Here is a 15,161-nt window from a genome sequence, read left to right as displayed (position 1 = left end):
AGAGCTAATTGAAATCACTTTAACCTTCTCTTCTCCTGGGGTAGAGTCAGTACAAATGCTCCCTACTTGTTCTTACCACACACACAGTTACTCAAGGTCAGGCAGTACCAGAATCTTCAGAAATTTCTTGGAATGTTTCTGAGTTTAATCCAAGTTGTGCTGTTTACTGACTTACAGTCAAGTGGTTTCAGGTTATCAAAATTTTGTCTACTCTTACAAATTTGCACCTGGTTGGTAGCAATTTCTCCAACCTACACATTTCAAAGTTTAATCTTCTGTGGCTCAGAGCAATCAGCACATCAATACTGATGACATAAAATACTCAGCTGATATATTTAGGTCTGAGGGAAAAATACTTCAAGCTCAGTATTTGTATCAAAGCTCTAGATTGAAATATTGCAGGGCACTTCATTGCCTCCCAGTGTCCCCCCTGAGCCCCAGGGGAGGAAGGAGGGGGTTGTTTGTTGTTCTTTACCTCGATGTCTGTCTCTCTGCAAGCCTCCATGGCACTGCTGTCAGGGAAGTGTTTGTCATCACTCTCAACTGTCTGCCAGTAAAATCCCTTTGGCACTGCAAACGCCTTCTCCACTGCCTGAAATGCACAAAGGACAGCTCTCACTTCCATGTTGCCTTGGTCCCTTAAAATAAAGCAGGAAAATCAGGATCCTGTGGCCACAGAGCACACGAGGATGCAGCTGGTGGATTAAACTCAGCCCAGTGTTGTTAATTTATGTAATTTGCTTTCTTCCAGCTATTCTAGTAGCTTCATTTAAGTGATATCCCACAAATATGAAGCTGCAACTGCTTCCCAAGAGCCTGAGCATCCCCAGGGTCCAACCCAACACACAGAGCACCCCCAGCCATCACCAGGAGCTGCATCCATCAGCTGAGACCTCAATTCTCCACGACTGTGCTGAGCACTCAGCAGAAAAGGCCTTTGTGAAAGCAATGCTCTAATTAACCAACCAAATGGAAGGGTAGGGAAGGGATTGCATGAATTTGTACATGCCTGTAGCCAAAATAGCACATTTCTCCTGTGCTCATGTCACCACAAGTGACACATATCTGTTAGCCTCATCGTGCCACATCCTCATGGATAGGCAAAAATCTGGCATTTGGGTCACAGCTCCACACAAGCACAGCATTTCCCAGGCTCAGCACCTTATTTTGTTTTTCATCCATTTTCTGGGCAGCCAAGCAAGCAACTTGTACAAGTGCAAGGGTAAGGATATGTCACTCAGGAGAGGAGAATGTGCTGTGACTGCACGCTCTGTAAGCAAGGCCACAGTCCAGGGACAAAGGCAACCCTTGAAAGTCACATTTGTCAGCTTCTGGTTAGAACATTCCAGAAATGCAGATGCATTTAGGCAGAGTTCACAGTGGGCAGGAATCATTCCAGGGATCAAAAAATAAAATAGTCACATTTAAAACACAGCTCAGGTGTAACTCAAAGAAGCTTCACTACTTTTAAAGGCTCTACTTTGATTTACTGCAGGTGTTAATTTGTCCTCAGCTTATGTGGACTGACCCTTTGAAAAACAGAAAAAGAAATTAATTTTCAACATGGTTTCATCAGGACTTTTATGATGGAGAGAAAAGGGCTAACCCTGCATGGAGAAGCATCCACTCTGCATTATGAGCTCCATATAATGCTCTTTAATTGTGTCATCACCTGAGAGATTTTGGGTGTGCTGCTTGGCAAATGACAGGCACTTCAGAGCATTCCACAAATGTTTCAAAGTAACAACCAGAAAATGAAATTCATTTGAATATTAAAGCCCCTCTGACAACTGCCTTTCCACTTCAGCAACCTTTTGTGTTGTCTCCTTCCTCCGTTTCCTGTGCTTCATGAGATATTTGCCTGAAATCAGAAATGGGGATTTCACTTTTCTCTCTGTTTCAGTCAAATCAACTGCACCAAACCAAGGGCTTTGGCATCTCCCAGCGGATCTGTGCATTCTGTCCTGCAATCCATCAATCCCCAGCCTCCACTGCTGACATTACACTTGGTTGCTGTGGAAAATATCATCAGAGGAAAAGGAGATTTAAGGAAAGGGATCTTCCCCATTGCCAGTGCATGATGCCAGCTCCTGTCTGCAGCAGTGGCACAGTGCAGTGAGCCCAGACAAGACCTAGAGAGTGGGAATGCAGCAAAATCCCAATTTCCTATTTATTCCAGCTGCTCCTTGAACAAAACTCCTGTCTGTGAATACTCCAGAAGGAAAAGAAGAGACAAATGTGCTCAAACCAGCACCAGCCTCTATTTCCATAGAAACCTGCAGGATAATCATCCAGCTCCAGGGCACAGGGAGAAAAATCCAAGGGGAAAAATCCAAGGGGATTCCAGGATGGAAATCCAGGCTGGAAAATCCAAGGAAAATCCAGGTGGAAATCCAGGCTGGAAAATCCAGGCTGCAAAATCCAAGGAAAATCCAAGGAGAAAATCCAAGGGGATTACAGATGGAAATCCAGGCTGGAAAATCCAATGTGGAAAATCCAAGGTGGAAAATCCAAGGGGATTCCAGGTGGAAATCCAGGCTGAAAAATCCAAGGGGATTCATGAGATATTTGCCTGAAATCAGGCAAATACACATCCTGGTGTAAGCTGTGGATCCACGGGGATCCCAGAATGCTGCTCCAAGGCCACATCTGGGAAGCAAGGCTGTGGGAACTGTTCCTGTCATCTGTCACATCTGTTTTCCAACAGCCAACCTGAATGGGAGTTCACAAACCAACAGAGAACAGAGCTTGAAAAGTCTTATTTCTCCCAGAAAATCCTTCTCCTCGTGGATTAGAAAGCAGAGAGGTGGCTGTAGGATGAGTGCCCTGCTTTGTCCAGCCTGGCTGTAATGTCCAGTGGAAAGCTCCTGACACAGCCTTCCTGTGCCATCAACAGGAAAGAAGAGGCAAAAAGTCACTTTCCCTGTGAGGTAGGAGAGAATTGCATGGAGCCAGTTGTTCTAATACTGAGCTGAGCCCTTTTGGGCACAAAAAGAGAGGGGGATCCTCTGCAGGAACCTTCTGCTACTGAAAGAACTTGGACATTGTTTATGTTACTTTAGTGCTACTTTTAATGTTCCACAAGAGGGTGGGTGTGAGAATTTCACCTCAGGGCTGGTTCCTGTCACTCCTCCAACATCACAGCCGCTGTAAATCCTTTCCCAAGCCTGTGGAAGCATCAGCTCTGAGTGCTGACCTGTCCCTGGTGGGAGGAGAGGAGACTCCCCAAACCCTCAGAGTGGTGAAGAAGCAGCCCAGCCTTTGATCACTGTCACAGACATCTTTTATGGAAAATCCTTTCCTTAGGATTTTTCCTCCTGAGAAGCTGAGAGGCTTCAAGAACAAAATGTAAACACTGATTATCTGCTGCTGTGGAACACAACAGCTGCATCTGGGATTGGTCTCATGTGGTTGTTTCTGACTAATGGCCAATCACAGTCAGCTGGCTCAAACTGTCTGTCTGAAACACAAACATTTGTTATCATTCTTTTCTTTTCTATTCTTAGCCAGCCTTCTGATGAAATCCTTCTTCTTAAAACTATTCTTTTAGTATAGTTTTAATGTAATATATATCATAAAATAATAAATCAAGCCTTCTGAAACATGGAGTCAGATCCTCATCTCTTCCCTCATCCTCAGACCCCTGTGAACACGGTCACAGATCCCTACCTGGAAACACAGTGAAGCTCTGAGCCCTGTACCAACCTCCCATCTCCTGGAAAAGCCTCCTCCCAGGGAGCAAGGCTCCTGCACTCAGGCAGCAGCAGCTGCACAGCCCCAGGGATGCTCTGACTTCTGCTGTGACAGGTTTCAAAGCCCAGACTCATGAACCATAACCATCCCCATGTGTGTCTCCAGGGCTTCTTACAGCACTGACATCCTCTCCATCCACACTGCCCTGATCAGGGTGAGCAGGGAGGGAGGGCACATCCATAAATTCCTGGTTTTAGTTATTCCTTTTTGTCCATTTATCCTTATTTGGTTTGGGTGACAAATTCCAGCTTCTGTCACCTTAAGACCCTGGAAAAGACCACTTTGTGCCACAGCTAGGATTGAGCACACCAGTTTTTCCAAAAGCATTTAAAAGAAACCCCAAGCTCCTGCTTTGGTTCAGATAATATTACCCAGATGAAGGCAGACAGTTCTGGGAAGGAAACTCACAGGAGAACAAAAACATGCTGTAAAATCCTTAGCAGAAAGAAGAATAAGCACATTTCAGAGGAGACTGCAGCTGCAGCAAAGCCATGAATATTCAACTGTCACACAGAAATATGACCAAGCCTGTGATCCCCTCTTTGTGCTTCCAGTGTTTTCTGTTCCCATCTCTGAAAACAAAGGAAGAGCTTTTGCTGTCAGGTGATCTGAGTCTCCTGAGTTGCAAGGACTCTTCCAGGCTGTTCCCAGTCCCAGCAGGAAAACAGAAACTGCAGGAAGCATCCCCATGTACTCCACAATCTCATCTCACACACAAGGCAAAGTTCTGCTCAGCCATTATCTCTGTGAGACAACACCAGACCCCTCAGAGCAGGATGCTGCACTTGCAGAGCCTGCAGAGCCAGGGGGGAGTTCTGGGCTCAGGTAACCTCTCCCTGCCAGCCCCGCTGAGCACATCAGGCCCAGCTGAGAAAGCATTTCCCTCTCTCTCTGTCACTCAGCAAGGCTCATGTCTGATGGGATTCAGCAAATCCTGCCCCTGAATGAGGCACATCACTCTCAAACTCTCTCCTCTCCCTGCTGCCTGTGCAGGAGCACAATTTTCCTGGTAGAATCCAGATGAACACAATGCTGAGTGTGTTCTCTGCACATCCTCCCTCCCCAGTGTGCATGTTCCCTTCAGATGGCTGCAGAATTTAGTACAGGTTGCCAGACATATTAATTATTTTATCATTTACTAGGAACTAGTATTTAAATTCCATTTTATGCAAATTTTTTATTTTGACTTTTTTTTTGTCAAATAATTAAACCATATATCCCTACATTATCCAAATTATTTGTCATCAATACACTTTCAATTAACCTTCCTCTATATTTCCTAGTATCAAAACCAATAACCAACTGTCATCATCACTCCACAACCACCTCCAAACAAACACAGAACTAACCCCAGAACTAACCAGCCCAAAGAAACCAACCAAAAATACAAACCACGATGATAAATCATCAACCAATCACCCACCAAATTCTACGTTCTTGTAGCTTATAAAAACCACAGGCAGCAAAAAGTCTGAGATGGAGAGAGCTCAGCAAGGGAGACATGCGGTCTTCCTTAACTTCCTTCCTTTCTTCCTTGTCTTCCTACCAGTTGTGGTGAGTGGATTTCAAACAGTTTGAAATGGATCTCACTGCCCTTTGTTCCCCTTCTGGATTGAGAAGGGGAGATCTTAAACCACAGAAGACAGAATGAGAGAGCAGCCCCCAGCTTTGTGCCCAGCAGCACCAATGGCAAAGCAGAGCAGCTTGAGAATTCTTTAAAGCTGCTCTTTTCAGGAATAATGAGTGATGGACACAATCTAAATGTAAGCTGTCAAATTTTAGGAAGAATGAAAACCTCTAATGTTTTATTCCTCTCCAAGCTGTGCTTTCATCTTTGTGCCAGCTCTGGTAGACATCAGTGTAGTCCTTCCTCCTTCTAAAGGTTAGGGGGTTTTATTTACAAATGCCAGGGGCTGCCTGAACTCCTGGCTCCATGAAAATAAATGCCAGACTCCAGCAGGATTCAGCCAGGGCCAGGATGTCACCTTCTGCCTCCTGAAGGTACAGCCATTCTGGGCTGCAGCTGTGGATTATTTTCTATAAATGTAAATAGATGAATGCCAAGACAAACATTTCTCCCCCAGACAAGCCTTATCCATATGGGATCTCCAGCCAGATGTGCTCTCACCCAAGCTGCTGGTACAAGGTGAGCTGGCTGCACTGCACACCCAGGCTGCCAGCCAGGCAAGACCTGAGCCTTTCCACTGCCTCAGATAAAGAGAAGCCACAGGCAAGGTCTGAAAGCAGAGGGCAGGATGAACCTGTCCTTTTGAAGCTCTTGCTTTACAGCTTCAGCCTGGATGTCCCAGAGCTGAGTGCTGGCTCCATGGCTGGCACTGCCAATGCTGCAGGACTCATCCTGCCAGCTCTGCTTTGGGTGAGCCTGGTGGGGAAGATGAAACAGGAAAGCCTTATAAATATGATTGTCTGGCAAAAGATTTTGAGAATATGGAAACTATAAGTGAGATTGAAATGAAAGCAAGCTTTGAGATACCTCAGTTACTGAACAACTGGAAAACAATGGCATGGCCAGCTGAAGGCAATCCCCTTTTGATGGAACAACACCCTCTGCCTGCAGGCAGGCCCAAGGGTCTGAGCAGACCCTGCCAGGTTGGCAGAAGGGGCCCAAAGAGGAGTTTTTAGGGTTTAAAATGTAACACAGTATGGTAATGTAATGATTCTTATAGGCTGTATGGAAATGCTATAGGATTTGTATCTTGTACTAGATTGGTTAGTGAGAATGAGAATATTCAACACAGAAGAAGATTTATTGTATTGAATGGGAACTTCGCTCTCTTAGCTCTTGCCTCTTGCCCTGTTTATTCTCTTACCCCTTTTACTCTCTCACCCTCTCATCCTCTCTGCCCCTCTCTTCTCTCAGCCTGCTCTGAGCTGTGTTTGGCAGCTCCCAGCAGGGCCCTGCCCCCAGGCCCTTTGCAATAAACCCCAAGTTCCTGACCTGGCTGCAGAGATCTCTGTCTCCCTCCCGACCATCCTGCCCCCAACGCTCCTACATGAGCCCATGTGGAGGAGCTGTCCTGGGTGTTTTATCCCTCCCTAATGCCCAGTTCAGCTGCACAACAATCAGATCTTTCAAGCTTTGGAGGAGGAAAGCACAGCCCTGGGCCGTGAACTGAAGCTGGGAGCTCACAGCAATGTGGGGAACTAAATCTGGGAGCTGAGCAAATTCTCCAGGGAGCTCAGGCAGCATTTCCATCCCAAAACATGGCCCAGCTTGGGTGCTGCTCACACAGCATGAAATGAGAGAGAACACATGGCGAAAACCCCAAATCAAACCATAACTGCCCCAGCACAGGCACTGACCCACAGCAAAGCCCAGTGGCTGCAGCTGGGGATGTGTGAAAGGCAGTGCCCACACAGCCACTGCAGGGTTGGGTGAAAAGCTGATAAAAAGCTGTGGTGATGAGCAGCAGCTCCCTGAGCATGCCTCCCTCAGCACTGAAATTAAAAGCTGTTACAGCAAAAGACAGTGGAAGATGCTGAAGGCAACTCAGCAGGGCCAAGGCCATGGTACTTGTCAATGAAATAATGTCACAGCACTCAGAGCCCAGGGAGCTCAGTGTTCTCACTGAGCTCATCTCAAACACAGACTCACAGAGCTGAAAGAGCCTCTGCAAGTGCCTCCCACTGCCCCTTCAGAGGCTGCACACACAGCCTGGGAATCTCAGCTCTGAATCTGTGCCTCAAGTGCACAGAGCAACAAGTGCTGCATCTGGGGCTGCTTTCCACAGGGATTTCAAATTCCAGCAGCAATGGCCAGCTCTTCGTGTATCCAACATGGTTATTTCAGAATGTGAAATAAAATATGCAACTTTCAAAGCTTCTGTGTGTGAGAGCTCCTATGGCAACACAGTTAACATCAACTCCAGCAGGGAAAGCCCAAAAATCTGAAATTCCACATGAAAGAACTGCTCTACTTCCTGCCAGCCCCCTGCCACACATCAGCCTTGCTGTTAGGTCAGTCTTGTGCTGCTGGGCATTTTCAGCAGGCCTGGGTCACAATACTGGGGCAAATTCAGCTCCCTGGACCCAGTTCTGGGATTCTTATCTATGATTAACCAGAAAAAAAAATAAAAATAAAAGAATTGAGCTTTGCTTAAGCAAAAAGTAAGGAGGAAACTTTGTATAGACCTGCCCTTAATCACTGCTATTTGAAAAACCTACACAAACTTTGTGTCAGAGCAGGGAAGCGAATAAAGGAACAGCACAAGGGGAACTGATCATCAGGAGGTGCAACAAAATCAGTTTTCTGGGACTTAAAGTAAGAAATCTCCTTCACCTTGACTTAGGGATGTCTGTGGACAGAGAAGGAGGGTTGGAGGTTCCCCTTCTTCCTTAAAAGCTCCCTGGAAATGCTGCTGTGCCCTGACTCTGTCCTGGCAGGCACCTGCACAGTCTGGGAGTTCAAGGAGATGCTCTGGAGAATGACCATCAAAAGCTGAACCTTTTGGACAAATGTCCCAATGTCCAGAAGAGCTGAGGGAGAGGAAAAGAACTCCAGCATGGAGCAAACAGGTGGGGGAAAAGCAGCACCAACACTTTCTCTGTGTGTGCTGTCTGTATCCCTAAGGTGAGAGTTTGCATCCTGAGGCTTAGCAGCAGAATACTTTTATTTTATGCTAAAATGAAGAAATCCTCTTTCTGCTGACAGGGGACCTTACAGTTAGCAGCTTCCACAGGGCTGGTGTCACTCCCAGCCCAAGCTGGGCTTTAATGCCTGCATTGTGAGCTGCTGCTCCTATCAGCAGTGAATTGCTGCAGGTTAATGGGCTCATTGCACAGTACTCATAAAAATGCCTCCAAAAACCAGCACAGGCAAAGCAATCTGTTTGAGGTCCAGAACAGGCAGAAAATCCAGCAGACAAATTGACTGAAAACAAGACATTGGCTCATGCACTAACAAACAAAAAGCATAAAGGTTATTACAATTACTGCTGGCAATTGCTCCCCAGATCACACACAGAGCTGCTCGTACACAACAGCTTCCCTCTGTCTCCATTTCTACCCATTTTTTTCCACCATCCTGCCAAGATTTCTCTCTCAGACTCTGATCTACCTGGAGCAAAAGCAGGGATTCACTGCATGCTCCTCCTCCACGTGGGCACAGCTTCTTTGAGCTGCTTAGTTTTGTACACACTACCTCAAAACAAACACAAATGTACAAAAAGCAAAGCATGGATCACTGGCCTTGTACCAAACCTTCAGACCAAAGAAGTTAAAAGAAGATGATACTGAGTTCTCTATGCAGCACTTTTTGGTTGTATTTTAATGACACTTGGGAACATTCTCAGTTGGTAGCACTTTGCAAAGCTCCAGGGCAGACATCAGGGTGAGCTGCTGCCTGCTGAGAGAGTGGCTCATTGAGCCCAGCTTTGGAAATCAGCCCTGCTGCCTAACCAGCTATGAAAATGTGGCTGTTCCACCCTGGCAGTGTCCAAGGCCAGGCTGGACAGGGCTTGGAGCAGCCTGGGACAGTGGGAGGTGTCCCTGCCCATGGCAGGGGTGGAACAGGATGGGCTTTAAGGTCCCTCCAACCCAAACCATGCTGTGATTCCATAACTCTGTGAAGAAGCCACAGCACACAGTGGTCTCAGCCTCACTCAGGCCTGGGGGGCACAGAGCATTTGATGGGAAGAGAATGTGGTTTTTAAACTGACATCATGTTTTCCATGGCATCAAGGCAAAGATCCACCCACTGAAAGTGCCTGCTATCTTGCTGTTCAATTCCTAATGATTTATAATTCCTCTAATAAGGGATTTGCATAAAAGCCCTGGCTGTTTTAAATGCTGCCTTATTTTATGCCTAAAAAGCATGGAGCAGATTTATCTTTTACGAGTAGTCAGACTCTTTATGGCTCTTGCTTCTGCTTGAAAGCCACAGTGACTGCAAATCAACAACACTAAGCCTCCTTTTCCCGCACACAAGTGGGATAAACTTTTAGGCAAATTGCTAAGTGCACTGCTAAACCCCTAAGCTTTCATGGCATTGATTCTCACAGAGTCATGGTAATCCCCAAATCTGGTTGAAATGGCAGAAAAGTTCTCATGCTACATCATTTTCAAAATTAAAACTTCATTGTGAACAAGAATTTGCAGGCTTTGCCATTCCCTGGAATTGTGTCTCAAGGGTTTTGTTCATTTACAAATATTGGGAAAAGAGCACAATTGTCCAAAGGCTGGTGCTGCTGTGGGAAAGAAATAAACAAAACAAAAGATCTAGAAATCAGGTCATATTCAGTGCTGCTTTGAAAACCCACTCTAAATATTTACACCAAGGTAGGAAAGGGTGTAAAGGCCTAAAAGCAACATTGGGTGCCCATAAGGAATAAATTCCCCCAATTAGTACAAGGAATACTTGTAATATTTCGTTGGTGGAATATTTGTTATGGAGCACTTGCTAATCTGACAGAAGTGAAAGGTTAATTATTATTCAGCTTCTGGACAGCAGTGAGTGCTCCTGCAGACATTTCCAGGCAGGCAAGAGATTGGAAGCACTTGGTTTGGAGAGCTGGTGTGTCCTTGGAGCTCACACACTTCCCTGGAAATCCACAGATATTAAAATCACAGAATATTCTAATATTAGAAGCATTTGTTTTCAAACTCTGTTTAAATCCTTGGCTAAAGCAAATGAGAATATCTGTTAACACTGGAAAAACAACTTTTACTGGAGCTGATCAAAAAATACCAGAAGTCCAAGCACTTGTGTACAGTACCTGAGGGTCAGGATTAACAGCAATGATATTACTGAGCAGGACAGAGGGAATTGCAGGAACAAGTGGGCACAGCTTCTTTTGGAAGTGACTGGCCAGTTCATCTCTCCACCAGATAACATCTGGAAGCCATGTAGAAGTCAGAAATGCAGAAATCTTCTGGTAAAAGCTGGGTGATCCCTGGAGATGTTCTGCAGTCTGCAAAGAGCCAGTGGTTAAAAAGCTTTGGTGATGGTTTCAGAAACTCTGTCTGCACCTTGCAGCTGCAGCAGCTCCTCCTCTGCCCAGAGCCACCCCAGACCCCAGTTCCACCCAGCTGCCCTCAGATGCTCCAAACCAACCCCTGGTGTGACACCCTGTACCCTTCATCCCATCTCATCCCATCCATCAGCTCTCAAACCCTGCTCCAAAGCAGATTCCACCACCCTCAGAGGGGGAGAAAATCCCATAAACAGGGCCATGAACCAGCCCAACACAATGAAACATTAACTTCCAAAGACTTAGGGATATAAATGAAAACAGGTGTTGGTGCCCCATCCCTGGAGTGTTCAGTGCCAGGGTGCAGAGAGCACTGAGCAATCTGGTCCAGTGCAAGCTGTCCCTGCCCATGACAGAGGGTTGGAATTAGATGAGCTTTAAGGTCCCTTCCAATCCAAACTATTCTGTTTTGTTTTGTTTTTTTTTTTTTTTTAAAGATTGAGGCTAATATTTATACTGTTACATTAATATTGAATACTGCACTGCTAAACTACAGTTTTCCATCATTTAACCTCCCCTCTAAGGCTCATTGTTCTTCAGGTTGATTCTTAATTAGCAAGACTTTCAGAGAATAAAACCAGTGACCTCAAGGAGACCTAATTAGAAATTAACAGACTCAGCAACTGTGCAGAACATCTCTCCACCAGTAACTCAGAGGGAAGAGAAGGAACTGCTGCAGCCTCATCTCAGCTCTGGGGCAGGTGTGGGTGCCACAATATCAGAAGGATCTGAAGCTACTGGAGAGTGGCCAGAGGAGGGACCTGGGCATGGGGAAGGGTCTGAGGAGCAGCTGAGGGCACTTGGATTGTTCAGCTGGAGGAGGAGACTGAGGGCAGAGCTCAGGGGGGGCTGCAGCTCCTCCCCAGGGCCAGCTCTGATCTCTGGGACAGGGACAGGGAATGGCTGGAGCTGGACAGGGCAGGGCCAGGCTGGATTTTGGGAAAGGTTCTTCCCCCAGAGGGTGCTGGCACTGCCCAGGCTCCCCAGGGAATGGGCACAGCCCCGGGGCTGCCAGAGCTCCAGGAGAGCTTGGGCAGTGCCCAGGCACAGGGTGGGGGTGTTGGGGTCTGTGCAGGGCCAGGGGTGGGACTGGGTGATCCCTGGAGGTCCCTCCCCACTCAGGAAATTCCATCACTCTGTGATTATTGTACCTAAAAAGTGAAGCTCAAGGAGGAAAGCCCCAAATCAAAAGACAAGGAGATTGGGAGCTCCTCTGAGCCTGCAGAGAATGAAGGGATGGAGGGGCAGAGAGGAGCCCCAGAGCTGCCCACAGCTCTGCCAGTGGGATAACTGGGAATGCCTGGCAGAGAGCACAGGCTGCACAAATCTCATTCCCATGTACAAATCTCATTCCCATCAGACATGGAACTGCAGCCTGTCCATCAGCACACAGGAATTACAGGAGGTGAGTGTTTTGACATTTCTTCTGACAACAAGAAGCCAAGACCAGACAGGGATGTTGAAATCTGCCTCACTTCTATTAGCTGTTTGGAGGAGGACAGAAATAAAATCACCCCCCAAAAAAGCTGATAAAAATGAGAGGAAAAATAGCAGAACCACTGGATATAGGAATAGATACCATCCCAGTTGAATAAGTCAAAAGACTTCTTGATGTGCAAAGAACAGGAGCTTTTTCCTGGAGAAGCCACCATTATAATTCTATTTATAACTATTAGACCTTGGGGCAGAGAACCAGAATGTAATAAATAATAAAAGATACACACATGACAGTGAAGTGGCCAGTAACTAAGAAATTGATGGTTCAGAGGCCCCTTTTGGGGCTGGAAATGGACTCTGGGCTCTACACATTAGTATTAAAACATAATTTGTCATCATGGTTAACATTTACAGATACTTGGTCATTTTTGCATAATCAAAAAAAAAGTAGCTTAAGGTCTCCCTAAATTCTTATAGCAAACAGATGCAACAAAGTACCTGGAAACCCAATCATATTTTAAAGTTAAGGCGTGAAAAGTGTCATTTTGTGCCCACAGGAGACAACTGGAACAAGAACCAGTAAGTGCCCCAACAGGATGTTGTTTTTCAATTCAGCCACTGACACTTGCACATTGATAGGACAGTGAGAGGCTGAGGCTGCAGAGTGAAGAATAAAGTCCACATTTCTCTCCACAGCAGCTGAAGCTGCCCAAGGGCAGGAACAGAGAGCCTTGCTGTCATTTTCCTTGTCTCTGCTGGCGCTGACATCCCAACTCGTGTTGTTCCTCCCAGCTCTGATCTCTGCTGGGGAAAGCAGCAGCTCTACAAATGCCTCAGGAAAGAAAGATTGACACAAGTCAGTGCTAGCACAAAGAGCCTCTAATGAGGGACAGGAAAACCAAGTCCTGCTTGGAAGAGCTGCCCCAACACCTGAAATGTCACTGCTGCGCAACAGAGCTGAGCTCAGAAGTTTGTCATGATCAGGGTGGGCAGGCCCTGGCACAGGGTGCCCAGAGCAGCTGTGGCTGCCCCTGGATCCCTGGCAGTGCCCAAGGCCAGGCTGGGCAGGGCTGGGAGCAGCCTGGGATGGTGGAAGGTTGTTGTTCACAATGTGAACTGGCAACTTCCAAATTAATACATTTTTTAAAGACTTTTACCATGAATGCATTCCCACAAGAGTTACTAACACTTTACAACAAAGACAAGAATTTCTAAGTATAGACAAGGACAGTAATAGAATTCTTAGACTTTCAATTTTCCCAACTATCATCTCACCAAATTGTAATGAAGAGCTGATGATTTCAGCTCTTACTTACAATGCTCCAATGGCAATTCAACCAAAACCAACAATGGCTATTGCTGTTGCATTACCAATGAATATAAATAAGCAAGTTGTATACTAAGGAATGCCTGTTAAGAGTTTTAGCCCAGTACCTAATGTCCTTTAGATAAAATATGCTTAAAGAATTCTCTACAAATTCATTTATTTCTCACATTAGGTGTCCCAGCTTCTTGCAGGGATTGGGAGTGGATGGCCTTGAATGGCCCCTTCCAATCCAAACCATTCTGTGATTCCATGAGAAGGACTGGAGAAACTGCACAGTTTGTTCCACCAGGATGTGATTTAACCCTTCCCAGCTCCAACCAAACACTCAGGACAGCCTGAGCCCACAGCTTCAGAAGTTCATTCTGTTCTGTAACCCTGGGGAAATATTTTGAGCATAATCAGTGCTCAATAATTTTGGTGCTTTGGCCAAGCCCTCAGCTGGAATCAGCAGAGAGCAGGTCAGGCTCTGTCCCTCCATTGTCTTTGCTCCACAGAGGAAACACCTTATAAGAATTTGAGGAGAATTTATAAGAATTTAGAGAGACTTTAAGACCTTTGGATTACACAAAAAATACCAAGTATCTGTAAATGTTAACCATGATGACAAATGATATTTTAATACTAATGTGTAGAGCCCAGAGTCCATTTCCAGCCCCAAAAGGGGACTCTGAGCCATCAATTTCTTAATTACTGGCCACTTCACTGTCATCTGTGTATCTTTTATTATTTATCACATTCTGGTTGAATTCAATTGCCAACACCAAGTCCTTGTCCAGTCCAGCAGAGCCTGAACTCTTCAGCCTCTGCTCAATCTCCAGTGGAAAAGCTGCTCATTGTTTTGGGCTGGGCTTTTTTTGGTAGTGTTTTAATCATGACATTTGGTGCCAGCATCCATTATTTATTTTCAGGATCACTGGAGCCACAGCTGTGAAACTCTAGGTTTTGTGATACAACATGGGAAATTCAATTTTTGCTGCCCCCAGGCAGCAGCTGCAAGTGAAGGGGATGCTGAAGTGTGTTTTAAAACCATGTTCACACATCCTGATCCATTTAGGCTCCCCATGGTGTGGCCAGCAGGTATAACACAGAGATCTGGGGATGAAACAGGCAAAACCAGGGTAGAAAATCCACTGAAGCCACAGAAGTTACTTTGAGGCACCTGAGAGGAACTCAGCAGAGCACAGGGCAGCACCTCCAGGGTTCCTCAGCCACAGGACAGATATTCAAGCAAGTGGCTCTCAGATTTGGGGGACACAGGGATTGCTGCTCCCCACACCCACCTGGCCACACTGCTCAGATATTTATACCAGGCAAGAGTGGCAATACTAAAAAAAAAAGCTGTCTCCAAAAAAAAAAAAAAAAAAAATTAGGTACAAGATGCTTGAGCCTGTATCAAACCAGCTCTGTGAAAGAACCAACACAGCAGAGCCCAGAGCTGCAATTTCACAGCTCTGTGTTCAGGACAGTTCATCTCATGTTTTACATCCCATGTGCTCACAGTTCATCTCATGTTTTACATCCCATGTGCTCACAGTTCATCTCATGTTTTACATCACATGTGCTCACAGTTTATATCATGTTTTACATCACATGTGCCCACAGTTCATCTCATGTTTTACATCACATGTGCTCACAGTTTATATCATGTTTTACAT

At 45.9% G+C, this 15,161-nt stretch overlaps 1 protein-coding gene across 1 annotated transcript in view; it reads right to left on the bottom strand.

The window, feature by feature from the left end:
* The window catches only part of DNAAF8 (dynein axonemal assembly factor 8), a 99,462-nt gene that overhangs the window by 52,495 nt on the left and 31,806 nt on the right, over nucleotides 1-15,161 (bottom strand). Inside the window, exons 12-13 of the mRNA XM_059484044.1 lie at nucleotides 10,488-10,682; nucleotides 476-592 (exon numbers count right to left, since the gene is read on the bottom strand). Coding sequence (XP_059340027.1) covers nucleotides 476-592; nucleotides 10,488-10,682 — 312 coding nt within the window. The remainder of the gene's footprint in view (nucleotides 1-475; nucleotides 593-10,487; nucleotides 10,683-15,161) is intronic.

Source organism: Ammospiza nelsoni, chromosome 17 (genome assembly GCF_027579445.1).
Source record: "Ammospiza nelsoni isolate bAmmNel1 chromosome 17, bAmmNel1.pri, whole genome shotgun sequence".
Taxonomy (NCBI): Eukaryota; Metazoa; Chordata; class Aves; order Passeriformes; family Passerellidae; genus Ammospiza; species Ammospiza nelsoni.
Note: the sequence above shows the minus strand (reverse complement) of the source record. Positions and strands in the feature narration are given on the sequence as shown.